Below are 27,113 nucleotides of genomic sequence, written 5' to 3'. Positions count from 1 at the left end.
TATTTTACTAACGCTCTAGATCAGCGGTCAACAGCACAGTACATCGTCGGGCTAGCATCTCTTACACGCGGATAAGACATTTCACTGGCGTGCATCCGTGGCTGCTGGCGGGTATGCTTCCTCTCTCTATCTTCTGCACGACGGTGCTTATTGCGATATACTTCTTACCCGTTACCCGTCAGCGAGTGCTGCTCTAGATAGATACATCAGAAGTTTGCAGTGAGGATGATGATAATTTGGGTTCGTGCGGTTGTTTGGAGAAAGAGTGTGGTACTATATGCAGATTGTAATGGCTGTTGTAAACCAGGGAGTTATATTATTTGCACATTAAAACTTATATTGGCACATTTTATTATTTTTCTTACTAATTTGTGCTTTCGTATTGATGTTAAGATGGTATAAATTTTGTATTTCATTTGAGTATCTATTTAGATATTAATGATTATGGTTTAATTTGAATTATTTTTATGTTTAATTCTATAAACTTCATGATGAACGGATCAAATTGTATGAAATCCAAAAAAGTCCCTAATTTCTAGGGACTGAAATTTAAAAATATTTCATTTTACATATTATCCAATTTAGCATATAGAAATTAGTTTCAGAACTCTTCTTTCATAAATAGCTGTCACATATTTTATGAGTACGGTATTTTGTTTTTCGTCTCTCCTATAAAATTTCATTTTTTGGACATAATATGGTTTGCAACGCTGCTCCTCATTATATAGATTATTTTAATTATAGTTGCATTATTATAGGGGAAATATAATTGCCCTAATAAAACTGGTCCCACATCGTTTCTGTGCGCCAGAAGTTTCACTTCGTCTCAACGTCATTTGAACCCGAGTTTCTATGATAGAAAGCCGACGCTCGAGCCTGCTGTTCATTATCTCTCTTTTTCCCCACCACAAGACTCAGCCGTAACTCTGCCCATAGCTTTTCCCCCCGGGGGGGGGGGCAACGGGGTTGTTCTGAACAAAACGGGTAGCCTATAAACAGTTTTTCTCAGACTGCATTTCGGCTGTTACTGCCATAGGCATTGGTACATTAAAAATTGTCATTCTGTAGTCTAATGTCAGTGTTTGTTAGCTGTAACATCGGTATTTTATTCGACAACGCTTTCAATTGTAGGGGTTATACAGCTTCGAAATTTAATCCGGGCGCGAAATAGCGGACGATTTTTGCCTAGGAACGGGTGCTTTCCTGTGTTAGTATTTATCTGATTTATTGACTTTATCGTCTTCCAAACTGTTGCGGATCACAGGTCCTTAACACACAATTTTTATTGTATACAGTGTCATTGTCCAATATCAAACCCATGCCGTCTTTCTTTTCAATAATTTCTTTGGAACTATGGCAAAAAATTTGAACAATGAAAACTATCTCATTGTCATCCAATTACTTCAACTTAGGGTACCAAACTAATGATGATGATGATGATGATGATAATAATAATAATAATAATAATAATAATAATAGCCTAATAATAACAATAGCCTAATAATAACAATAATAATAACCCAAGCGGGAAACAAGTAACGGCAGGCTATATTATAGTTGGTTATATTTAGGAACAATGTAGTACTCTCCGAAAGAACATGTATCCGATGCAATCTTTAATGATAACAGAAACGTTGGAAGCTTATTTCACTCTTTTATTTGTTACTTTTAATGCTGAAATTTAATGTATATATGATTAGCGCAAAATAATGGTTTATACTACTTACACGTGTTTTTAAAGTTCCTTTGTCCCCAGAACACCTTTGTTTTTCTCTCCACTTTCGAATAATCTTTATAATATCTTACCATTCTCATTGCAAAAGAGAAATCAATATTCCTGAGACGCAGTGCGATATAAAATGACATAATATGTTATCCTTTACGCAGCAATAATTGTAGAAAGTTTTGACTGAGGTTTACGTTTTGTATTTCTTAATTCATCTTATGTGACAAAGTCCTTTCTGCACTACGTCCACTAATTTATACATCCTGGGTAACCTAGGAGATAAAAGTGGATTTACAGGCTGGTCTCACCATAGTGATTGACAGCTGTAATAGTGCTCTAGCAATCACGAGATATACAAACAAGCTCAAATAAGTTTATGCCACTTTGTGACGTATTTTTTTATGAAATGAATTGAATGAATTAAAGGAAATTTTAAAATGAAATGGAAAGTATTAATATTGGTGCAATATAGTTTGTTTAAGAGGATTCCGAAAAATCTCCCATCTTCTGATTTTGTCTTAAGACAGGAATCACTTCAGTCAACATCGAAACCGTCTTCGCCAAATGATAAGCCCGAACTCTAGCACTGATTTACCTGAGAGTTAGTTGTGTAAGGATTGGAGGGGGAGCGGCTTTCGCTAGGCTGTAATATGTAAAGTAACGAGTGATTCTTATAAAACAAATGGGTTTTTAAATCTTCCTATTTTTGTTAAGTAGAAGCTGTGAAGGTGGAACCTCTTTCTAAATATAAAGTATCTCTGAAAGAATTGCCTATCTTCACAATAGAAGTTCAAAATTACCTCCTTCCTGTATACACGTCCGTACCCGTCGTTCCATATTTCTCGCAGTTCGCTGCAACAGTTCCTCGTTAATTCTATTGATCTTGGGTATCATATTGTTCTTCAAATCATTAATAATTTTTCGTAGTCTATTCTTATTAACCCTGTTTTTAATATAACCCCCATAAGAAATAATCCGGTGACATTAGGTCAGTTGATCTGGGTGGTCATAAATTTTTAGAAATTACTCTATCAAAGTAGCTTGTGGCCGTCTGCAGCAATCTCCTCAGAAATCGTTACTTCGTTTGTCTTAAGAGGCGGGGTACTCCTACTCCACTTGTTAGAGCGGCCGTACAGAATCAGTGTTGTTCACGAGTTGCAAAAATTGAATTGAAAGAGGGTGAAATGGGAGGAGAAATTTAAAAGGTACGCGAAAACGCGTCCTTACAGAGGGAGTTCGGGGCTAAGAGAAACGGAATATGTGAGCTCCAAGCCTGTTGGCCACATGTCTCACCCCACGCTGCTCCACTGAAGGATCTTTAGAAAATTTTGAAGAAGAAAAGTCGAAAATGAACTTAACTTCTTAGGTACCACATACGGGGGAGGGGGATGCGCTCAAAAAGCTGACTGCAAGACGGAGAAAGAAATGGCGGAAGGTGTAAGCCTGCACATTTATGGCTAAGGCAAGGCAAGGCAAGGCCGCCGGAAAAAAAACTCCGCGAGTTCTAAGTCTGCAAATTGAAAGGCTCTCTGTCCTTTCGCAATGCGAGTAGAGACGAGTAATCTCGCTCATGTAACGGGTAGTATATGAAAGCTGAGCCAGGGCATTTATGTCGAGAATTTAAGTCGCAAAATTTCTGGAACTTTATAGGGAAGGGCATGTAGGCCTGTGGCCCATTTCGTTTAGGGCTTATCCCGACATTCGTCTTAGCGCCGTAGGAAAACCACGGAAATATCTTAGGTTGAATTGCCTCAATTTAGCCTAAGAGACTAAGTAAGGGTGAGCCGGATCATACTGCACACGATTTCTTCGTTTAATTATGCGTTTAACCGACATTCTAAACATCACGTGATCCTCTCAACCTGATCACAAATTAATTTGTTGATAGAGTTATTTCTAAAAATTTGTAATCACTCAGATCACCTGACCTAACGTCACCGGATTATTTCTTGCTAGGTTATCTTAAAAAGAGAGTTTATAAGAATCGACCACGAACAATTGACGATTTGATAAACAATATAGGCTTAATCACCGAAATAAATGGAATTAATGAGGAAATGCTGCAGCGAACTGCGAGAAACATGGAGCGACTGGTACGGGTGTGTATACAAGAAGGTCATTTTCAACATTATTGTGAAGGCAAGCCATTCTCTCAGAGGTACTTTACATTCTTCGTAACTTCTGTCAAACAGAAATAGGAAGATGAAAGAGTACGATGAAAGGGTAGTGGAACGGAGAAAAATTCTCTCCGGCACCGGGATTTGAACCCGGGTTTTCAGCTCTGCGTGCTGATGCTCTACATGCCGGAGAGAATTTTTCTCCGTTCCACTACTCTTTCATCTTATGATGACGCAGAATATCTGCATGGAAACATCATATGTACTTCGGTACATTAAAATAATATACAGAAATAAGAAGATTTTAAAAAACCACCCGTTTTATAAGAACCACTGTGTACTTCTACTGAATGATTTGTTGGTTAGTTGATTTTTGGTGCTTTATGATATGACAAATAAGACATTCCTGAAATTCAGTTATTCTGCCAATTGAATTCCGTTTCTGAGGGGTATCCTTTCTGCTATTGCTATCAGAGAAACATTTCACATCGTTTTTTTATGCCATTTATTATCAGAATGCTTAACCGACAGAATCATTTGCACCTGAAAGTCGGATCTGTGAGTCAAGATACGAAGACAAAGGATATTTTTGCTTGCAAAATTCACCCAATATGGTAAGAGCTTTCTTTTATATACTACGAACCTCCTGTGTCGTAGGTAGACCGACATGTACTTGTACTCTGTCTAGGTCGTTGTCACCCCCACATTACTTCTGTCCTGAAAAAGGTGTAGCCTACTTTTAATTTTTATTTTCATTTGAAAAGTCAATGCATGGTACGGGTTTAAAACTGAAATATATACGTGGTTCCATTAGGCAAGCCACTCTGGTTGTGGCCAAAACAAGTGCCAGGTAATTATTTTACTATGGTCGGATAGACTTAAAAAATGCGGGACATGTTCTTCATTTACTGCATTCTCAGAAAGTTTCCCATCATTAATCGACGCTCTGCTTTATTGAGTCCCAGTCGGATATTGCTCTTTAACATTTCACATGTCTGGAAATTAAACTACTATTGTGAACCTTGCCCTTTCAGTATTCCTACAGTTCAATTTTCATTGTGTTAATTGTGTGGAGTTTGAAGGTCACAAATCACAACTTATTATTCTGTCCTCGAGCAGTATATCCTACTTCATTGTTCAAGACCGGAAAGTAAGATCTCAAATAAGGAAGACCACTTAATTGTAAGCGCGTCATTAGGGTCACGGAAGTACTGTGAGCCAGTTTTTCGGTCCATTTAGTCGCAAAATCGTCCACATAGTTAATCCATACAAAACCTGCAGATGCAGTCTATAATGAATAGGTATCGATGATGTATGGTAATTTACAAACTTTGTAGTGTAAATGTTCGTCCAATTGATATATAGTTCCTACTATCCTGTAGTGAACAGTCATACTCCTCTGCATGGAATATGAACTTGTACGCTAATGGTGAGGTTACAATAGCGAGGATAAGACGAAGTGCAAACAAATATATTTAAATTAAGTAATATGTTTGTACTTCTTCTTCTTCTTCTTCTTCTGCCTGACAAGTGTTAGGCCACAAGGCCTGTTACGGTCTCACATAAAATTTTCACGCAATCTCTTAGCAGGACGACCCACAGATCTTTGGCCATGTGGTGGTATATAATTATAAATTACCTTTGGGAGTCTACTATTACTCATTCTTTCCAAATGATGTTTCCAATTAGACTGATATTGAATAGAACAGAATTGTGTGCACTCAAAGTTGGGTTTCTGTCGTCATGTCGGCCCATTTGAGTTGTGTGGATATAAAGTGAAGAATTGTGACGGTGTCGTATATAGTTCCTGGGGTAGCTCAGTCGGTAGAGCATATTCTGTGTGCACTCAAAGTTGTGTTTCTGTCGTCTTGTCAGCCTATTTGAGTTGCGTGGATATGAAGGGAAAAATTGTGACGGTGTCATGTATACTTCCTGGGGTAGCCCAGTCGGTAGAGCATATTCTGTGTGCACTCAAAGTTTTGTTTCTGTCGTCTTGCCAGGCCATTTGAGTTGTGTGGATATAAAGGGAAAAATTGTGACGATGTCATGTATAGTTCCTGGGGTAGCTCAGTTGGTAGAGCATATTCTGTGTGCACTCAAAGTTGGGTTTCTGTCGTCTTGTCAGCCCATTTGAGTTGTATGGATATAAAGGGAAGAATTGTGACGGTGTCGTGTATAGTTCCTGGGGTAGCTCAGTTGGTAGAGCATTTGTGCGCTAAGCGAAGGATCTAGGGATCGATACCCGGCCCCGGAACAATTTTTCCCTTGAAAGTATTTAGAATCAATAACTATTAACAAAGATAAATAGAAACTGTATTGACAAAACGTGATCTTCATATGCGTAGAGCACGTAAGAGTAGTAGTAGTAGCAGTAGCACCAGCACCAGCACCAGAGCAGCAGCTTGCCTTCTCTTCAGATTCCAAATTACTATCAAAGGGTAGATACTCTTGGTGAAGGCCGACAGAACACTCATAGGAGAACGTAACGGACCAATAGGCTTACTTAACATGACGATCTTAATGGCGACGATTACTGTTGTGATGAAATATTTATATACTCGCGCGATCCACAATTTGTGAACCACTCCATTATAGAAGAAAATAAAATAAAAATACTGTATTTGATGCATATGGCAATTGTGTGGAATGTGACGTAGGTACTTGTTTTATATCAGTATTATAAAAGGAAACTTATAATAAAAGAATTCCGTATAAAGTAGCGAGCTCACTTGTAGATATTGATTTTGAGTTCCACGAGATGTCATGTCATGCATTCTGCACAGCCCCTGCAATGCTGAGGAATACAGCTAACTAAACAAGAGCACAGATACAGAATGTTTGGACAGCCATTAATGGCTAATGAAGTGCAAGGGGATATAGTTTGTGATTCAGCCGCTTTACACCCAAGAGAAAGCTGTCAGTACTTATTTGTCTTTCACTTTGAAACGATCGGTTTGTGACTGCACAGATCTCCTTTGATTTATAATTTATGAGGGGGAAAAAACTCTAAAACTAGGAGGAGTAGAAATTAACAAATGCTGATATTGATGCCACTGAAGGGGATCACTACGACCCAACACTGTGATTTTGTACTAACTCTCCATCTGGGCGCAGCTGTAGCCGGAGATGGGGGAATGCTATGCAAAGGAGCTTGAACGAAATGATGTTGATACCTGATATTGGGGAACGGGAGAGCCTCGAGAAAAACTGAACTGCGACCTTGTCCGCCACTAGTATCACCATGAATTTTTAAATAATAAATCCCAGGTCTCACCAAGGCCGAACCCGGATCGTCTACGTGACAAGCTGATAGTCTAAACCACACATGGACAATTAATTAACGATGAAATACACTCATAAGGAATAATTTAGGGTTATCTTCCATGTCAGATTTGCTGTTTCCAACGTTCCGGAACTACCAGGTCATATGGAGGTACCTAGCACGTTTACCTTCTCATCCGGGGCTGCGTTCTGGCATGGGTTCGGTTTCCGCTTGGGTTTACTACCTGGTTGGTTATTTCCGAGATGTTCCCAACTGTAAGGCGAGTGTCAGGTAATTACATGGCGAATTCTCGGCGTCATTCCGCCACATGCAATCTCGATATCTCCAGCTCCAACGACGCTATAAGTTGATACAACGTCGTGAAATTACCAAATAAAAAACCAATGCAATTTTGAAATTCTATACTAATAATAAATCTGTAGCCGAAATTTTTCTGGTAATTTTCGATTTTCCAAAAATAATTGGTCCTAACATATATAATTAACCACCCTGAAACCGAAAATCGCTTTTTTGAAATTTTTGTTTGTATGTCTGTCTGTCTGTCTGTCTGTCTGTCTGTATGTTTGTTACCTTTTCACGCAATAATGGCTGAACGGATTTCGATGAAAATTGAAATATAAATTAAGTTCGTTGTAACTTAGATTTTAGGCTATATGGCATTCAAAATACATTATTTAAAAGGGGGGGGGGTTATAAGGGGGCCTGAATTAAATAAATCGAAATATCTCGCTTATTATTGATTTTTGTGAAAAATGTTACATAACAAAAGTTTCTTTAAAAATAATTTGCGATAAGGTTTATTCCTTGAAAAATTTTGATAGGACTGATATTTAATGAGATAAATGAGTTTTAAAATTAAAATAACTGCCATCTAAGGCCGTGTAATGAATTAAAAAACAAATGACTTCGTCTATAAGGGCCTTGGACAGCAACAATCGAAAGCTATGAAAGATAGCCTACAGAGAATGTTTCTGTGTTTGTATGAAGTAATATCGGAAGCTAAATTAACCGATTTGTATAATTAATTATTATTTCACCATTGGAAAGTGTAGTTTCTCTAGATGGACATAATGCTATAATGTTATTACAGTAACTTCTGATATGATATAATATAATAATATAATATAATATGTAATATTATATAATATAATTTAAGTTATTTGAAGGGTTCAGAACCATAGTGGGCCAAGCGCCATTTACTGAATACGTAAAAAACAAGGGTTAAAATTAAGTTATTACCATAATTCAATGGAAACCTATAACAAGTAAAATAAAATATACACATTAAATCTAAATTATGTCAATCTTCATTAAACTATGGTTGCATGTAATAAAAATTAAGAAACATGTTAAAGGAATTGTCATTGCACCAAATGAGTGTCTCTGGACCAAAATGATCGCATTTTAATTATTTGGATGCAATTTAAATTAAGTAACATATGAAACGATTTATCCTTCTATAAAACACGAATGTTCCCGAAATCAAATGTCCTATTTTAATTATGTAATTACTTTATATTTATTTCTAACGGGTGCAGCGGAGCGCACGGGTACGGCTAGTTTTGAAATAAGAATGGAAGGAAAAACAAACTTTATCTTACATGGGTACATATTAAATTATATTTATACATGCCTTTCGAATGATAGTTCAAGAAAATGTACTGTAAACAGTAATATATTCACAACGCGACAAAAAAAATTGAATCTTTTAAAATACATACAGTAGAACTTCGATTTTCGTCATTAATTCGTTGCAGAAAACGGCGACAATTACCAAATGATGTTACTCTACTAATTTAAACAAATGTTAGCAACAATTCGTTCCGAAAATGAAACCATAGGCCTAAGTATATTTAAGCATATTTTTAGGTTATTATAACTTTAATTAAACAAAACTATGTATTAGACTAAAATCATATCGTAACACTATCACATTGGTTCAATTTAATTTTTTTAAGTAGATTATCAACATCTTAGGTTATTTAGCTTCTGAATGAGATGAAGGTGATAATGCCGGTGAAATGATTTTTTTAATTGGGTTATTTTACGACGGTGTATCAACATCTAGGTTATTTAGCGTCTGAATGATATGAAGGTGATAATGCTGGTGAAATGAGTCCGGGATCCAGCACCGAAAGTTACCCAGCATTTGCTCGTATTGGGTTGAGGGAAAACCCTGGAAAAAACCTCAACCAGGTAACTTGCCCCGACCGGGATTCGAACCCGGGCCACCTGGTTTCGCAGCCAGACGCGCTGACCGTTACTCCGCAGGTGTGGACTCGGTGAAATGAGTCCGGGGTCCAGTACCGAAAGTTACCCAGCATTTTCTCAAATTGGGTTGAGGGAAGATCCTGGAAAAAACCTCAGTCAGGTTCAGATTCAAACCCGGACTACCGGGTTTCGCGGTGAGACGCGCTAACAGATATTGGTCCAATTTCATAAAAAAAAATAATAAATATATTATATTTCTTACACAAATGATTAATAAGTTGTGTAAATCTGAATAACCGCTGAATCCTGTATGTAGTTGGGATGTCATGTTTGTTTACCGACTTAGACATTGTAATTAACAGCTGATAAAACTGAAATTAACAGCTGATAAAACTAATTTGCAATAAATATGATAGAAAACTGTCACAGATAACAATAATTCGGAAGACATGTGCATGTGTTGAAATGTTACGTATACAGGACATGAGAGAGATAATTGAAATATAAAGAAGGTATTACTCGACCGAGGCCAGTGGAGTCCTGCAGCCCGGAGCGCCACTTGTACTGCTCCTGCGTTCGTAATACGTCATCGCGATAGTTTACATTACGCCCGCGACTCCACTCGCCTCGGTCGAGTAATACCTCGTGATCTCGACAAATTGAAGTTCCTTAAATGAATGTCGTCTGCCTTTTTCTTAAAGTGGATGGCTGGGGGTTCAGAAATAACTTTCAAGGCAAGGCTTCGTTGTTTCATAAGCTTCCTCCTTTGATCGGACGAATGACGGAGATACTTGAGATTGTGCGAATATTAGTCATCCAGGAGAAATGTACCAGCACACGATACGCCAAAATCGACTATTAATAATGTGAAATTTCGACGATAATCGGACGACAGTTGGTAGAAACGATAGTAGTCGAAGACGGCGATAATCGAAGTTTCACTGTAATGAGAAAGCATGTGACAATTTCGTGACATTCATTTTTATACTTTGTATATTCGTAAATGGTAAACGTCCCGCGCCGTAGAGTCGTGGTCTAATACATCATGCCTAGGATCCGCGTTACGGAATGCGCGCTGGTTCCAGTTTTCATCGGGGAATAAATTTTGTCATATTTAGGCAAATGTATGGGACCGGTGCCCACTCAGCATCATGACGAATTTAGGGAGCTACGCTAGGTAGCGAAAATCCGGTTTCGGAGACGGCTGACGGTGGGGGAGGATCATCGTGCTGACCAAACGTTACCCCCCCCCCTACTGGTCGGATTATCGTTCACCTCTACTGAAGCATGTGGACGTAAGGCCAGCAGCCGGCTGGTCGGCCTTGGTTCTTCATGGGCTGTCGCACAATGGATTTCATTTCAATTTAATAAAGGGAAAACTGAGAGCACGAACGGTTTTCCTGAAGATGTTTATTGGGTGTGAGGAATTTGTATTTTTTTACTTTTCACCCTTTCCTAGTTTGATCTCTCTCTGCTTTTTCAGGAAATTTCATCCCTATGCCATGTAGACAGACGCATGCTGGAACTGCTTTGATGTAAGATTAGCATTTCAACTCACCACCGAAGTCGTCGCAGAACATGTCGTCAACAAACAACAAATATCAACAGTGTTCGATGAGGGTTGTAACACTACTGGCGTAAGGGTTGGCAAAAAAATATTTCCGTCAAAATCTCGAAATCGATATTTTCTTGCAGTAGCGCTATACTTTTGAAATACTGTGTAATGAGAAAGCAAAAAGCGGAAAGTGCAGAGCTTGCCACAACGCGGCGTCAGCGAGTGTAGTGTTGCGTGGAGACGAGCAATCATCGCCTTTCAATGTACGAGGAACTCATCCGTACTGAGCTGGGCATTGGATATCCAGATGCACTCCGCTGGTAGACTGCACCGCACCGGGGCTGTTTCTATCCTTCCGCAGATTTAAAGTGGGAAGCGCGGAGGCCACAATACGCTATTAACTAATATACCATCTAAAACTCTTTAAATATATTGTTTACAGACTTCATTGTTAATATTGGAATAACCTTTTCCAGTATTGCACGATGTCTCCCTAACCTTTCGTTTGAACGTCATCAGGTAATGCTAAGTTGCAGAGTATAGATCGAAATCTTAATACTGGTTCCTGAATATTTTAAATTTATAAAACCAATATATACATTGTAATAGATGTGCAGCAAGTACAAACATATTCTCATACTTTTTTTAAGTAGTCACAATTAAGTGTAATAAAGAAAGAAGAAAATAATTATTGATATCAGTGGATGTTTTATAATTATCATTCTTTTTAAAATAATATTAGGGTACTGCAAAATTACTAAACGTGTTATTATACCTATATAAATATTGGTACTGTAAGAATCTGTCACACGATGATACATGTATCGCGATACGTGTATGATCGATGCAGAATTTACATGTACACGAATAGAGGTGTTCAAACGTTGATACACGTGGGATACAGTATCGCGATACTGCTTTTGAGAATCTTGAGAACTCGGCCGCCAGCATTTGTTTTGCTTTGCAGGCGACTAATGATAATGATGCATTAAAGGAAACTGCACCATTCACACGGGAATACAGTATCGCACAGTTGTATTGCTTTATGTGCGTATGTGTGTATTTTTTTTCAGCATGTACTGTACACAGCACTATTTTGATAATGATAAATTTAGTACCGATATTGAACGTCAAGCATGCTCTGCTAAGGTCAGTAACTTTCCATATAAAATAGGAAAAACGACCTTAAAGAATATGCGCTGCGGGTTGCTTACGCCAGGGGTTACCTCATACGAGTTACAGTTGGACATCTATGACATATGGGTATAAGATTTAAAATTTACAAGTTTTCTTTACAAACATTTAAATGTCAATATACACAAATAATTTCAGTTAAGCCCGCTGACCAGTAAGCTCTACTGCAGTATTTAGAATGTAAGGTGATTTTCAGATCCACAAAGAACGCTGTGCATTTGATACTTTACATAAAATCCTATAAAAAGAAATATTAAATATTCATGCTTCTTCAGCCATTTACCAGCGACAAGTACTTAAGTACTACCCTAGATCATACATACATATGTGATCTAGGGTACTACTAATAGGCCTACTAGCGTCGCAGGTAGATCGCTGAAGCAGTAGTTCGAGTGAAGTGTTGACAAGTTATGTACGGCTGAAACAGTATTTCGTCCGAGTGCGCTGTCTGCTGTTGGGGCTGGGGTGTTTGCGAGCGGGAGATGAAGTGATGTGAGGGGCTAGGTATCAATCTCAGCTGCAAGAAGAGAGAAGAAACATTTGGCTCAAGGTCTCTTGGTCACTACATTCTACCTTAGATCTAGGATTCTATAATTAGTTGAAATTACACCGACGGCACGAACTTGTCGCTAATCGTCAATAACCGTCAGAATGCGATCAATGTTTATTCGAACGGTTAATAGCATGTAGGCCATGTTTTGACTCACTGTTAGAGCATGGGCAGCGCTTAATACTTTCCGTATCGCATCCCTTCCTCTCGCAAACTCTGTAGCTCCCAACTGTTAGTATCTTCCAGATACGCCTCGGAGATTCTCGATACTTTGTTATTTTTCATATAAATACGAGAGGATTTGATCCACAGTTAGTTGTGAACAGTGTGATATTCGTGTATACGCGCACGCAGATTCAGAGGAAAGGTTCTTAAAAGTCTTTGACGTAAGGGTCGAAATACAGCAGTTCATGGAAACTAAAGGCAAGCCGATTGCGGAATTCAACGATCCGAAGTGGATGACAGATTTTGTTTTTGTGACCGACATCTCGTTGCATATGAATGACCTAAAAACGCTCCAACAATCCAAAAATCAATTGGTTTAATCTCTGGTCACATCAAGGTTTTTTGTGTGGGAGACTCAACTCTCAAAAAGGACTTAAATCATTTTAAGGTTCTCGCTGAGTCCAATTGTTCGTCTATTTTAAGCTTTTCGCTGAGTTCAGTTGTTCGTCCCTTGATGAATGCGCTACAAAATTAGACGTGTTGCGAAGTGAGATTTAGTGATTTTCGTAACCAGTCTTCTTTAGATTTATTTTCAATGCCATTCACTGTGAATGCTGTCGAAATGCCAGACTCGGTACAAATGGAGCTGCTTGAACTCCAATTCTTTTTTGAGAGAAAAATTGCTCGATATGCCTTTGCTTGCATTTTACAAAGACTGCATTTCTAAGGATGCGTTCCATAATCTTCGCTGGCACGGTTTGAAGATGTGCACTTTGTTAGGAAGCACATACTTACGTGAGCAGCTGTTCTCTAGAATGAAGCATGTAAAGTCCAAGACAAGAACTCTGATTATGGACCAACATCTCGAAAATACTCTACGCATAACGACTTCCAACATCGAGGTAAAGCATTGCCAAGTTTCCCGTTGACATGGTAAAAGAGTTAACGAGACCCATTTTCTTCATTAAATTCTCATCGTCATCGTCGTCATCATATTTTTCAAGTGTTCATTGCATTTACCTATCATGAATGTTTTCTTCATTCATTAAACGCGTTTTAATATTATTAAGTAGTAATTTTATAAAAATGGGCAGCGGGTCACGGCAAAAAGCTGCAGAGGCCACTTGTGGAGCAATGCGTTAAATTTCCCTGATATAAACTACTGTACATATAATTTTATTGGATATTTTCATTGTCAATAAAGAGAGCTCTTTCGGATTGTATTATGGATGCTCCTGTTTACTGAGGTAATCGAAGATGTGCGCTCCATATTCTCTTATCGTAAAAAAAATCTTCACCTATATTCTCTAAGCTTTGAAAAATTGTCGTATAAAAAGCACTTCAAGTTTTTGTAGCATTTGTAGGGCTGGAGTGTACAGTATAATAGCGCCTCAGTATCAAATTTTGTGATATTAGTAGTTTACTGTTTATTTTATTAACTTTTTATGTAAATAAATTATGAACCTGTAGGCTACTGTATGCTTAGCGAAAAAACATTTTTCAGTAATGGTATTTGGGTGATAAAAATGATTGGGATTTCTGTATTTGCTCTGAATCGCATGTCTTTTTTAGTTTCTGTATATGAATAAAATGGTGATAGCAACAAAGTTAGTTTCTTTTTTTTTTTTTAAGTAATTAACTAACAACAGTAACAAATATAAATGTCATTCTGGAGGAAATTAAACGCAGAATAAATATGGGAAATGCCTCTTATTATTCAGTTGAGAAGTTTTTGCCATCTAGTCTGCTGTCAAAAAATCTTAAAGTTAGAATTTATAAAACAGTTATATTACCTTTCTTCTGTATGATTGTGAAACTTGGACTCTCACTTTGAGAGAGGAACAGAGATTAAGGGTGTTTGAGAATAAGGTTCTTAGGAAAATATCTGGGGCTAAGGGGGATGAAGTTACAGGAGAGTGGAGAAAGTTACACAACTCAGAACTGCACGCATTGTATTCTTCACCTGACATAATTAGGAACATTAAATCCAGACGTTTGAGATGGGCAGGGCATGTAGCACGTATGGGCGAATCCAGAAATGCATATAGAGTGTTAGTTGGGAGGCTGGAGGGAAAAATACCTTTGGGAAGGCCGAGACGTAGATGGGAGGATAATATTAAAATGGATTTGAGGGAGGTGGGATATGATTGTAGAGACTGGATTAATCTTGCACAGGATAGGGACCGATGGCGGGCTTATGTGAGGGCGACAATAAACTTAAAAGCCATTTGTAAGTAAGTAATTAACTATCCTGGTGGTGATAGTAGTAGTCATGTAGTAGTCTGATTGACTAGTCGGCTCGGGATACGTTATCTGGATAAGCTCTCTTCACCCGCTTTCATGACATGATTATTTGCGTGTTACTGCCCGTACTACTGAATTTACACCAGAAATTATAGCTCTGTATGGATAAGCTGCCCCTTTTAGATACGCTTTACTTTGCTCGCCGTGCTCATTTCTAGCATTTACACAACACTAGAGGTAAACATAATTTCATTGTTCCGAGGTGCAGATTAGAAAAAAAGTTTAGTCATCATGTTATGGGTATCAGGTTTTGTAATATTACCTCTAGAAATTAGAAATATCAATAATATAAGAAATTTTAGATATAGGGTCAAGCAATTATTATTGAAAAAGAAGTTACACGATGTACGTGACTACATGGAAAATAACTTAATGTAATATTTTATAGCATGTATATGCTCATTGATGTATGTAAATAAATAAGTAAACTGAACTTTATTTCTAACAACGGACGAATAAAAAAGTTAATTTAAGATTTCTAGTCGGATCTTTTGTCCATTCGGTTCTCACGCTTGGTAGTAATGATTTTAAACTATGCATTCACAAGAAATGGAGTGCTTTACGATGTGATCATCGGGACACAATACCACGCCTAAGATAATATAAACATCAGTCAAAGGATATGCCCTAAACACCCAGTCTCCACGACAGGAAAAATTTCCATTTCCCTGCCTTAAATCAAATTCCAGATCCGTTAGTTTTGTGAATAGAAATGTTACTTCGTGACCACAGCAGATAATGGCGACGATAATAATAATAATAATAATAATAATAATAATAATAATAATTTCGAAGGTTTCTCATTTTCCTAGGAGTATTAACAACAAATAGTATTTATTAAACACAGTGTGTAATACAACTTCTAGTCATTTATTATTTGTTCCGGAGTTAACATTAAGAGCATATTTCGGATTTCTTCGAGTAACACTATAGACCAGATATGTCAATTGATGCCCACAGGAACAAGCGCGCGCTTTAGAGCCCAGGAGAGCCTGAGGGCTTTACAGCGGAAAGGAAAGAGACAGACGAAAGAGGTGGTATATATGCCGCTTGGTCGAGCTATATTCAGGGATGGTCAGCACTGATTCAATAGATAAAGGGAAGAGAATTTATTAAAACTGTATCCATGTTAATTTTTAGATTTGCCTGAGAAGTATAAGTGCATTATAAGAATGTAAGTTTTAATTTTAATATTCATTTTTCACAAGTTTGATTTTTTTTTTATTCAAAAGAAATATTTTCTCAACTTTTCATATAGAAAACTGAAATTTTCAGGTATAGGCCTATTTATTTAGTAGCCTTACAGAATGTTTTCGTAAATCTAATATACCGTATATACGTATTACTGAAGATATTGTATTGAAAATTTTGAAAATATTCGCATGGAAATTGTTTGTAAGGAAATGAATTAACAAAGCAACTACTGTTACATCATAAGCAAAAGATACGTGCCCATGTGTTGTAAAAATGTCAGCTCTATAGCTTCAGCAGATTTCGAGAAAATAATTTAATATCACCTTAAAAGCATAATGCGATAAGAGTTTTGTTATGGAATATTAGTTACACTTAAAACAGATACAGTAGGCCTACCTAGGTAACTTTGCTTTGTACTGTAATATTGTTTTGATTAGTTTATTGATTACTTTTGTAAGGCTAAAGATGCCATCAATATAAATTCCAACTTATCATGTCATACTCAATCTCTTTCTTTGGAATATCACTTTCTTTATGAATGATGTGTTTCATCCACTTAATACAGTATAATATTATACTACTATGGAATTTAAGTGAATATTCCTTCTTAACTCTCTATTATGTTATTAAGATTTAAAACACAAGTGCAATATTAAGAAATCAGTGTTAGTACTTTTGTTTTACAGACAATATAGATAATATTAAACAGAAATATGCCATATAAAAATAACGACATAAAATTTCACGTTCCGTTTGAAGTTTGTGCACCACTGTTTTCTTAATCCAACAGGTTGCTTATTCATATACACAACCCTTCCTCTTTCCATACTTAGCGCTTGCTGCCCGCGCACGACGTCAAGGTCAGAAAAATGCGCTTGCTTTGACATCACTGCTATAGACGCTGGAACTTCATGGGGTGAGGTCACCAGGACGCCGATTCTTTATCAGAACGTCACAGTGACTTCCTCAATCGACACTTGTTGTCGATCAGATACGAAACCTCTTCTTCCAGTAGAGATTCGAATCCAGTGACTATGGCTTCCCCCTCATATTTCAATTTGCATGTCTTAATCCTTAAATTGACAAAGTATCGTATAGGATACAATAGGTTAATAGGCTATATGCTATAATTTTAATAGAACAATAGAAAAAAAATTGGTAGGAAAATTAAAATTTCACAATACTATAACATTGTAGAACATATAAAATATGTAGCTAGTAAACATTGCGATAGTTGTTTTTTTTTTTTTTTTTTACAGTCCGACAAGATATAATAAACTAGTGTAAGGAATGAAGTTTTGCCAATTTAAGAGTTAACCATCGAATGCACATCCGCACTAAAATAATGGTGATAATATTAATAATAATCATTATCATCATCACTTCAATGTTTAGGCATTAATGTCTCTATCTTCACATATAACACCTTTTGTCAGCGCGTCTGACTACGAAACCAGGTAGGAAATGTTGAGTTACTATCGATGCTGGACCCCGGACTCATTTCACCGACATTATCACTTTCATTTCATTAAGACGCTAAATAGCCTGAGATGTTGATACAGCGTCGTAAAATAACCACTAAAAAAGCAACACTTTTTTTTTGCAACGTCCAACATCTCTTTTGCCTTTAGGTTGATAGTTTTGTATTAGTGCTGATATTCTTTCGCTATTCATTCGAAATAGTTGTTGATTTCAATTTCCTTTATAGACCTATTTTTTTTTCCTCCCAAGTACCGGCAGGTTATCTTTCGACATATCTGGTCTTAGGTGTAACCCACATCTGAGGTTGGGGCGCGTGGAAGGCGGAGTTACATCACGTCGATGATCTGATAGGATGATAATGAATCATGATTATGTGGCGCTAGGAGACGTCTTAAATCTAAAAATGAACTTAAATTCCAGACAATGGACGAACATAGGACTAATACCTTTTAAGGAAAAATTTCTGTGTTTATACTCGAAAATCGAAACCGGGACCTCATGAACTGTAGCCGGACTCTGACCACTCGTCCATGAAGCTGGCATTATTATTACTATTATTATTATTATTATTATTATTATTATTATTATTATATGGGTATAATACGCGTTTAAAGAAGTACCAGTAAATTATTTGTTATATAATTTACGAAACATTATCCTATAAATACTGTATTACATTAGCTAGTCTTTATCTGTTGCTTCTTTGTCAGTTTTGTTTCACATGCAGTGGAGAGTGAATATGTTTTTAAGATTATACTGTAATAGTATTTTTTTTCAAGAACTTATGTGATGGTGCAAACGGAATGTAGCATTCAGGCTATATTGGTCACTGGGTTCGAGAACTTCCGTATATTCACGAGGAAGTGAGTACCGGTAGACATCACAATCTTTCGAGTCTACTCCAGGAAAAACTCTGGTACTGAAAGAATTACTTAATTGGCCGTAAGCACAACGGCTTGAGCCACAGTGGAGGACAGACATCGTAAAATAATACAAATTAAATTTAAAATTCTTGAACTGTTAATCTGGCAACGTAAAGAATTAATTCCTCAGGTGGGGTCACTTGTAAAAACCAATTCATTATCCCCCGTGATAGGGCAATACGAATGGAGACAAGTAGAACTGAATTTAGACGTGGGCGATAAACAACTAGTTAGTGTTTTTTTTCTTTAGCCCTCGCATTCTGGAACGTAAATCTACGACACGGACCTCCTAGCTGTACTTCTTTCGCTCGAAGCCATGTTAGGAATTTCTAGCGCTTTCGACCGGAATTAAAGCCTTTAACCTCGGATTCATTGCAAACATAGACCTTTAGACTACCGAGGAAGCTTGTTAAAATACTACCAGTATTTTCTTCAGCTTTCCAGATATTTCGGTTGCATAACAGTAACATTTTGAAACGAACAACAGGTCATTTTAATCATTTAATAAATTGACAATAATGAATAATGAACTAATATGGTTTTGATATAAGGTGCAAGAACAGCACTGCAGATTAGAAGATATAATGGACAATTTAAGTGTAGGAACGAACATTCCACGATCATTCGTTACGGAGACACGATTAGAATCTGCCAGTCAAACGGGGCACATTGTCGAAACGCTGAAAAGTGTTAATGATGCATGTTTTTTTATCAGATATTTTACGTCAACTTCGAGGTTACCTAGCGTCGAAATGATACTTAATTTATTAAATATACTGTATACTATGAGGTGTAGGATATCGACTGCAATTCTCACTCATGGCGAAAAGAAAGTAACTGTACCTGCTGTATATACCATAATGATACTAATTTCTCTTAATAAATTTACATTCACAGTCACAAATGCTTTACTACCAATTGTCCACCGCTGTGGAGTAACGATTAGCATGTCTGACCGTGAAAAAAACGGGGCCAGGTTCAAATCCTGGTCGGGCAAGTTTGTAGAGTTTTTTTTTTTTTTTTTTTTTTTTTGCCCCCGAAGCAGAATTGTTGGATAACTTTCGGCGTTGGACCTCGGATTCATTTCGCCATCACAATTACATTTCCCCTCTTTCATCATCATCTTCATTTCTTTCCTAGGTTTCAAGCTTGCTCCGACGTGGAGTCAGCTGCGGGTCGCTGAACTTGGACACCGTGGATATGTGGTCATTCGTTGTTGGTAGTAGCGCTATGCACCGTGGGCTCTCCACTGGGCTCATGATAACTCGTAGGACCGGGGTTGAGGGACCGCGATGAGGCCTACGTGGAAAGGTAAGGGTATCATGTAGGCTGTAGGGGAGTTCAGAGGCAGCATGCAGGGGGATCTGTAGTGTGGAGGCCTTAGGGCATGCTCACCATTCCATTCTGAGTAGTACAATGAGCGCGAGAAGAATCCCAGTCCTTGCCCTCCCCTGAAGGGGGAGCTAATAGAATAGAATCCTACCAGTTGGGTAATGTTTACTACCCGCTAACAGTTGAATATATACGTATTCGTCATTATACTTAAGTAAGGCTGTTAAGTATTGTTTCCTTCTACTGTGTCGTTTCCTACAAAGTAGTGCTTTTGTGACCTCCAAATACCTGTTCTGTTTATGTAGCTTGTAAACAACCATTTCTGACATCAGTGAATCGTTCAAGGCATTTAGAGTAGTACTTACACAGAAGTTTAATTAAGACTATGTTGCCTTGGTAGCTCAGTAGAGCATATTGGCTTGCGATAACTGCGTACTTGGTTTGGAATTCCGGTGATGTCGAAGTCATATTTGTAGTGGACAGTGTCAAGGTTTCTGAGGTCTCTCATTCAATCGTCACTCTCCATTTCAGCATTCATTGTCATTGATCATTTCATTACAATAGCAATTTTAGTGTTGCACGTGCCACGTTTAGTGTAACGTGTTTCCCTCAACCTCCAGTTCAAGTGAAATAAACATTATTATGACATTACTAGCAATTAATAGTAAATACTGTACACCATGTTTCATCACTTTCATTTGATTATTATTAAGTACCTGTAGGTAAGTATTAATGATAGAGTAACTTGATACATAGTATTTAAGAAACTCAGAGTTTTTATTGGCACGTTATAAACACTCAAATGTGAGAACCTCTTGTTACACGGCATACATCAGCACGATAGTCATTTCTTGCCACAGTCTTTTCAACATTTACGTTTAATGATGCAGTCACAGAAATGATTCGATGTCTTACTTCTTCAAGGTCTCGGGGGTAGAAGTGGCACATACTCGTAAACTGTATCCTTCACAAAACCCCAGAGAAGTCACATAATGTCAAGTCTGGTGACCTGGGAGGCCAAGAGCGATAGGCCAGATCAGCAGCGGTAGCATGTCCAATCCAATGATATGGTAAATGGTCAATTCGGAAATGTCTACGAAACAACCTCTGTACCATTATTGCCGAATTTGTTTTCGCAAGCTGCAGAACGCCAAACTATTTATGTTGTGTAGTTGCCATTTTTCAACTGTGTTTCCCATGGCAACAGACATAATATGTTTTCCGAAACTTATAAGTTGAAACTTTGACTATCAAACGATGTGTACCATGTTAATTTCTCATGAATATTTACTTCATAATTGCATAAGTATTACCGTCATTTTGAAATACGATCCATTTTATTGTACTACATAGCTATTGTCATCTGGTGTATGAATTTTTCCTCAACTCTATTACTTTACAAGTTGGCAGTAACATCTTAGTTTTAGTCTCTTGAAAAAATTTACGATGCAAAAATATTTCCTTCCTTTCTGTACGCAAGTGGTAAGGACGATTATAAATAATGATTGCCTTATGAATTTCGACGCGGGAGACTGAACTAATCCAAAACACTCAATGGCTGTTCTAAGTCCAACTTGTTATAAGAAAGAAATCTGTGTTTCATCGTGTTCCACTTCTTGTCTGCCTGTATGAATCAAACAAAATTGTAAATATTCCTCTCCATAAGGTTGCTATGAAGCTATTCCAAATTGTTTTATGAAGCTTTGAATGTCAGGAGCTCAAAATAACTTTCCTGGGGGGGGGGGGGGGGAGGAATAGTAAAGTAGACTTGGAGCAGTCTGGTTCTGGTCCATCAACTGTCTCCTTTCTCCACAAATTGTAGTTTGACTCAGTGAGGTTTGAACACACATCTTCATCGTGGGAAGTTAATGCTCCTACCATTTCTCCAACAGTTTTGCTATTGTCATTGCCATTGTCGTCGTCGTCATCATCATCAGTATTGAAGATTATGTCTGTATTCTTTAACGTATTGAAGTATAATCGAAGTTTAAGGTAATGGCCGTCAATACATAGATGTTGTAATTTGTGTATGATCCAGTAATTTAGATTTTCTGTAATATTTTGTTAATAATTTAAAATGTAATAGGTAAAATCATTTTATCCCTAGAAGGATGAAAATACGAGTAATTTGTCAGTTTCCATCCAGCAAATGTTATGTCATTTCGCTCAAGTGAGTTCAAGGTTGGGTTCTTGTTCCGAGGTCAATGAAATTTGTTGTTTCCAGTTAGTTTTAGTACGTCCAAAGTCCCTTTTTCCACTAGGTTGTTAAAAATAAGCTTGGCTGAGCATCCTGTGTATGTGATGACACCATTTTATATGGTATCCCTGGATTTCTTCTACATTTTCTTTTGTTATATATTTATAATATTAAACATGTATCGTCATCATTCCTGCAATAACTCCTATGTGATATATTTATCGATTTTCAGATTTTTTCCCTATTAAATATAACTTAAATCGTGATACAGCAAATAATAAAATCTCACTCCTGTATGTAATTATATTTCTTTCTTTCGAAAATGTAAGAATTCACAATCACCTATGCACGGCTGCCATAGAATGAATAAATGTGTTTTTTTTTTCTTTCTACTGAGAAATTTTATATTTTGCACATAGGAGTTATTGCAGGAACAACGACGATATAACAGATTTTAAGAAGTGTATTTCAGATGTCTCCTTCCCCGTCCCCCCCTGTTCTATTTCTGTATAAAACTGTCTTTGATATGAGATTATACAGTTTTAGTTCAAGTTCTTTTCTCATGATTTTCCCGAAATATCTTCGATATTGTTTTGAAGTTGAAGGCTAAGTAAAAAAAAGCATTGTAGATATTAATCTCCCATAAAAGTAAATAATAAATTAATCTTAAATTAACAAAAGTGCAATGAAGTATATAATTAGTAATTAAGTTGTTATAATCATAACGAAAAATGGAACCTACAACCACAACTATCAGTACACAAAATCATCATCATCATCATCATCATCATCATCATCATCATCATTATGACCTGAAAGAACTGTTATGGTCTGCTAAAGTTTTCTTCCCATCTCTTGATGGGGTATCCTGCTGTTCTTCTGCCTCTCGGTTTGTAATTCAAAGATTATCTTAAATATTCTTGCTCTGGAAATTCGGTTAACATGATGAATCCAGTTAGTTTGAAATTTATGTATTTCAGTACTGGTTCCATTTCAGATTCATGTAAAGTCTTTAAAGTCTTTCTGTGATACCACCTAGTATGAATACCGAGCTATCCAGCACATGAACTTCATTACACTAGTTGTAATTTTCCTTTAATCACTTTTCCGTAAAGTACAGATTTTGCTCTGTAACAAGGACAGATCTTGCTAACATCTTGTAAAAACGAAAGTGAGTATGTCTTTGGATGAGGGAAAGTTTCACCATCCTATTTACGATGTAATGCATTTCTTAAAATTTGAAATTTGTTTCTGAAATGTTTAGTTCCTCCAAGAATTAAAATTTGTTATTAATACGAATTTTGTTTGGAACTGGCTCCTTACTACAGGAAGCCATTAATAAAATACAAATTAAAAAAATATGTATCAAATTATCTTCATCAGTAATGGGAATGCTTGTTTAGATCCAGTCACAGTGACAGTTCGTGATATAATGCATAGGTAATTGCAGTTAATTTAGTCTATAAATATTACATGATAAAACAGTCTTCAGACAATGCAACATAAATTTAATCCCGCCATAAAGAAAGAAATAAGTATGAAAGATGAGAAAGGGACTTCCTTTTACAGTGAAATTACGAATAAAACATAACTATATACAGGATTAGTTGTTTTTAATTAGTCATAGTTCATGATGAAGTATTTTTCTACTGAAAGTATTTGCTAATTCCGAAAGCCTCGCTTGTCTCGTATTTCTCACAAATGTTTTTATCCTCGTCAACATAGAGAAACAATGCTCAGCCATAAAGGTCGCATGCTGAGTGCCACCACCATTCTCAGTACACAGTTTAATGACTCCATTTGTGGAAGAGTTAATCTTGATGCGCGCACACGAGAAACGAGTGAGACTTCTGATCGTCAGCTGGGTGGCAGAGCAGTTAACACACCTCTCTGGCTTAAATGGAAGCTAATGGTACGGTACGTCGCTGTTAACAAATCGCTGCTCGGAAAGAATTAATTGAAATGTTGTTGTAACTATTCAGTCTCGATCAAAAGAATATAATAAAAGTGTGATCTGCAGCCAGGCCAGAAACTGTCACTCTCTACGTAATCATCATTGTATTATGATGGTCTTTGAGTATAGGTGCTTTGTTTATTGTGTATTTCTAAATTCTCCTTCACATCCATTTTGACCTACATAGTAATATGGATGATGTTTCTCAAATACTTGAAGCTGGACGTGGTTATATATTTCTGTTAGGTTAAATTTATTTATAATTAGACGAGTGTATATTGATTCATAAGATAATTAGAGAACTGGTAAAATTTTAGATGATTATTTGACATATTTTTTTAAGCAAGTTAGCATTGTACGTAACTAGATCACTTCAGTAGAAAAGATTGTGATGCGATATGGGATAAAAGCTGATGTAACAGTAGTGGTATCGGAATATAATTATGTTGTGTAATGGTTTAATAAGAATGTGATTATGAGATCAAATGTGTATTGTTGCAGGTAGAGCAGCGTGATGTGCCAGGAATTGACTGCGCCTATCTGGCAATGGACACCGAGGAAGGTGTCGAGGTTGTGTGGAATGAGGTACAATTCTCAGAAAGAAAAAACTTTAAAGCACAAGAAGAGAAAATCCAGCAGGTGTTTGAAAACCTGACCCAGTTGGAACATCCTAATATTGTCAAGTTCCATCGCTACTGGACGGATACTCACAACGACAAGCCACGGGTATGATATGCCTGATAAGACTGCTTCTTGTTAACATGTTCTGTTATTGAACTGTGAATATGTGACTCAATGTGTCTTTGTTTCTTAATAATAGCATTTTCCGTAGTCAGGTTATCAGTCTTATTTAAGGTGCCCTGCCTTCTAAGATTCCAGACTGCTTTTTCATGTGTTACCACCATGTGATCTCCATTTCTGTTGCCATGAAAGTGGATATCTTCCTTTCAAAATAGTTGTATACCACAGAGATGATCACCTTACTATTGTTGTCTTGTTAGCAGCCACTAGAGAAAGTTGACCAAAAATAATAGCCTAGAATTCCAAGGTCGTTACAACAAGAGCAAAACATTGTAATAAAGAATGTAATAGGATAACAGGTAAAAACCCTTCGAGTATCACCGCACTGGGTCAGTAGGCACAAAAAGAAGTGACAGTGTGTGTAATGGCATTATAATATGAGTAGAATTAGTTAAATAATGAATCAGAGTTCCAGAAAGCATAGTAGAAAAGACATACCGGTAAGTGTGATTATATAGTTAGAATATATATGTTAACAGTTATATAATAGCAAATGCTGGGTGTTAGACAACAAAGATGAACAACAATGATATAAGCAGCACAAATCACATTTCTCTGTACTGTTGTAGGAGGAGCAAGAAATGACTGGTTACAAAAAAGCGAAATGAGCAATCAGCTGAATGTCACAAATGAAATAAAATATCAAATAATTTGAATAAATGCATAAATATAATGCTAAAAGGACATACACCTTAAATTTCTTAAGAAAATTAACCCGAAAATGGCGTAATTAAGGAAACCTACCTAAAGAATGCTCTTGTTTCAAAACAATCAAAGAAAGAAGAAAGTACGTAGATATTGATTAGAAAGAAGAGAAAAAATGTGAATATATCTTAGCTACTGATAGGCGAACAGAATTCCCAAGTAATACTCCTTTAGCAATTTTAAAGCAGCAGGGAGCTGTTTCTCATGATAGTGTTGTGTGCTTGCTCCTTACACACATACTTGTAGATTGGAGGTACCATTGCAGTTCATATTAATACTTTGAGTGAAATCAGTGCCCAGCAATTTTTAATGCTGAAATGCTAGGTAAGTTATTTTAAATGAAAAAAATATTGTAAAATAGCTGTTTTATCATTTACTACTCATGTTATTTTATTAGTTGCTAATCATGTTCGGTGGCTCTGCAAGTTGTTGTTATTAACCAGTGCCGAGTTTTTGGCAATAAAGCCATTAACTCTCTGGTCTCCAATATAGGAGAGTAATGTAGCAAAAAGTATAAACGTTTTAATGTGGACACTATATGCAACTCCCAAACTTTGTGGAGGACCACACCTACTGTTGGTTAGCAGGTCATTATAATCTAGCCAGGAGGATTGTTAGACATCCCATATTCCCTCTTTACCACTTTGGGGACACTTATGCATGCCATGGCAGGTCAGCATGCTGAAATGGAACAGTTATGCTGCTATGTTTCGGTTCCCAGAACCTCGTTTGTTAAAAATAGATTTTGCTACGGTAAGGTGAGGATGGGATTTGAGTAGGAGAGCTTATGGAATGAACTTCACTACTCCTTGCAACCTAAGTAAAATTTATGAAATCCGTACTAATGCAAACTAACCTGATAAAATAATGTTCAAGTAAGAACCTTTGTGAAGAATTAATACATGGAAGTCGGTACTACATTGGAATGCCAAGACATCATGATAAGACAAGCAAAGTGACAAATAATAGTGATTGTTATGATAACACTGAACAACAAATTTTTACTTTTTGTCTTGCTCCGGAATAAAAATAGATGAATATTACTAATATGTGTGCCCTAAATCTGAATTTAACATTCAAATTGCCCCATCATGTACCATTTCCCGGGGAAAATGAATTGAATTTTTTATGACAAAACATATTTGTTTTTAATTTTTCACTGCTACTGATAAAATTACAACATACTAGGGATTCAAAATTCCTCATAACACTTGAAAAATGTGTACTAGATACAAAAATGATGTTACATAGTTTAAAACACAACAACAATAAAAATATTTCATGCATATAATGAGAAAAATGTCGGAATTTGAACTTACATTTAAAATAATTTTCTGGATGGCTTCTGTTTATAACTAGACCTGGGACTGTCTTTTACAAGGAACCAGCAATAATCTGGAAGCATGCTGGATGATGATCT

General features: G+C 36.8%; 1 protein-coding gene across 2 annotated transcripts in view; it reads left to right on the top strand.

Moving 5' to 3' along the window:
• Window positions 1-27,113, top strand: part of Madm (MLF1-adaptor molecule) — a 418,262-nt gene that overhangs the window by 299,961 nt on the left and 91,188 nt on the right. For both annotated transcript variants that reach the window (XM_069820929.1, XM_069820930.1), the window contains exon 2: window positions 24,689-24,913. In XM_069820929.1, coding sequence (XP_069677030.1) covers window positions 24,689-24,913 — 225 coding nt within the window. The remainder of the gene's footprint in view (window positions 1-24,688; window positions 24,914-27,113) is intronic.

Source organism: Periplaneta americana, chromosome 3 (genome assembly GCF_040183065.1).
Source record: "Periplaneta americana isolate PAMFEO1 chromosome 3, P.americana_PAMFEO1_priV1, whole genome shotgun sequence".
Lineage (NCBI taxonomy): Eukaryota > Metazoa > Arthropoda > Insecta > Blattodea > Blattidae > Periplaneta > Periplaneta americana.
The sequence above is the reverse complement of the archived record's forward strand: the minus strand, read 5'-3'. Positions and strand labels throughout refer to the sequence as shown.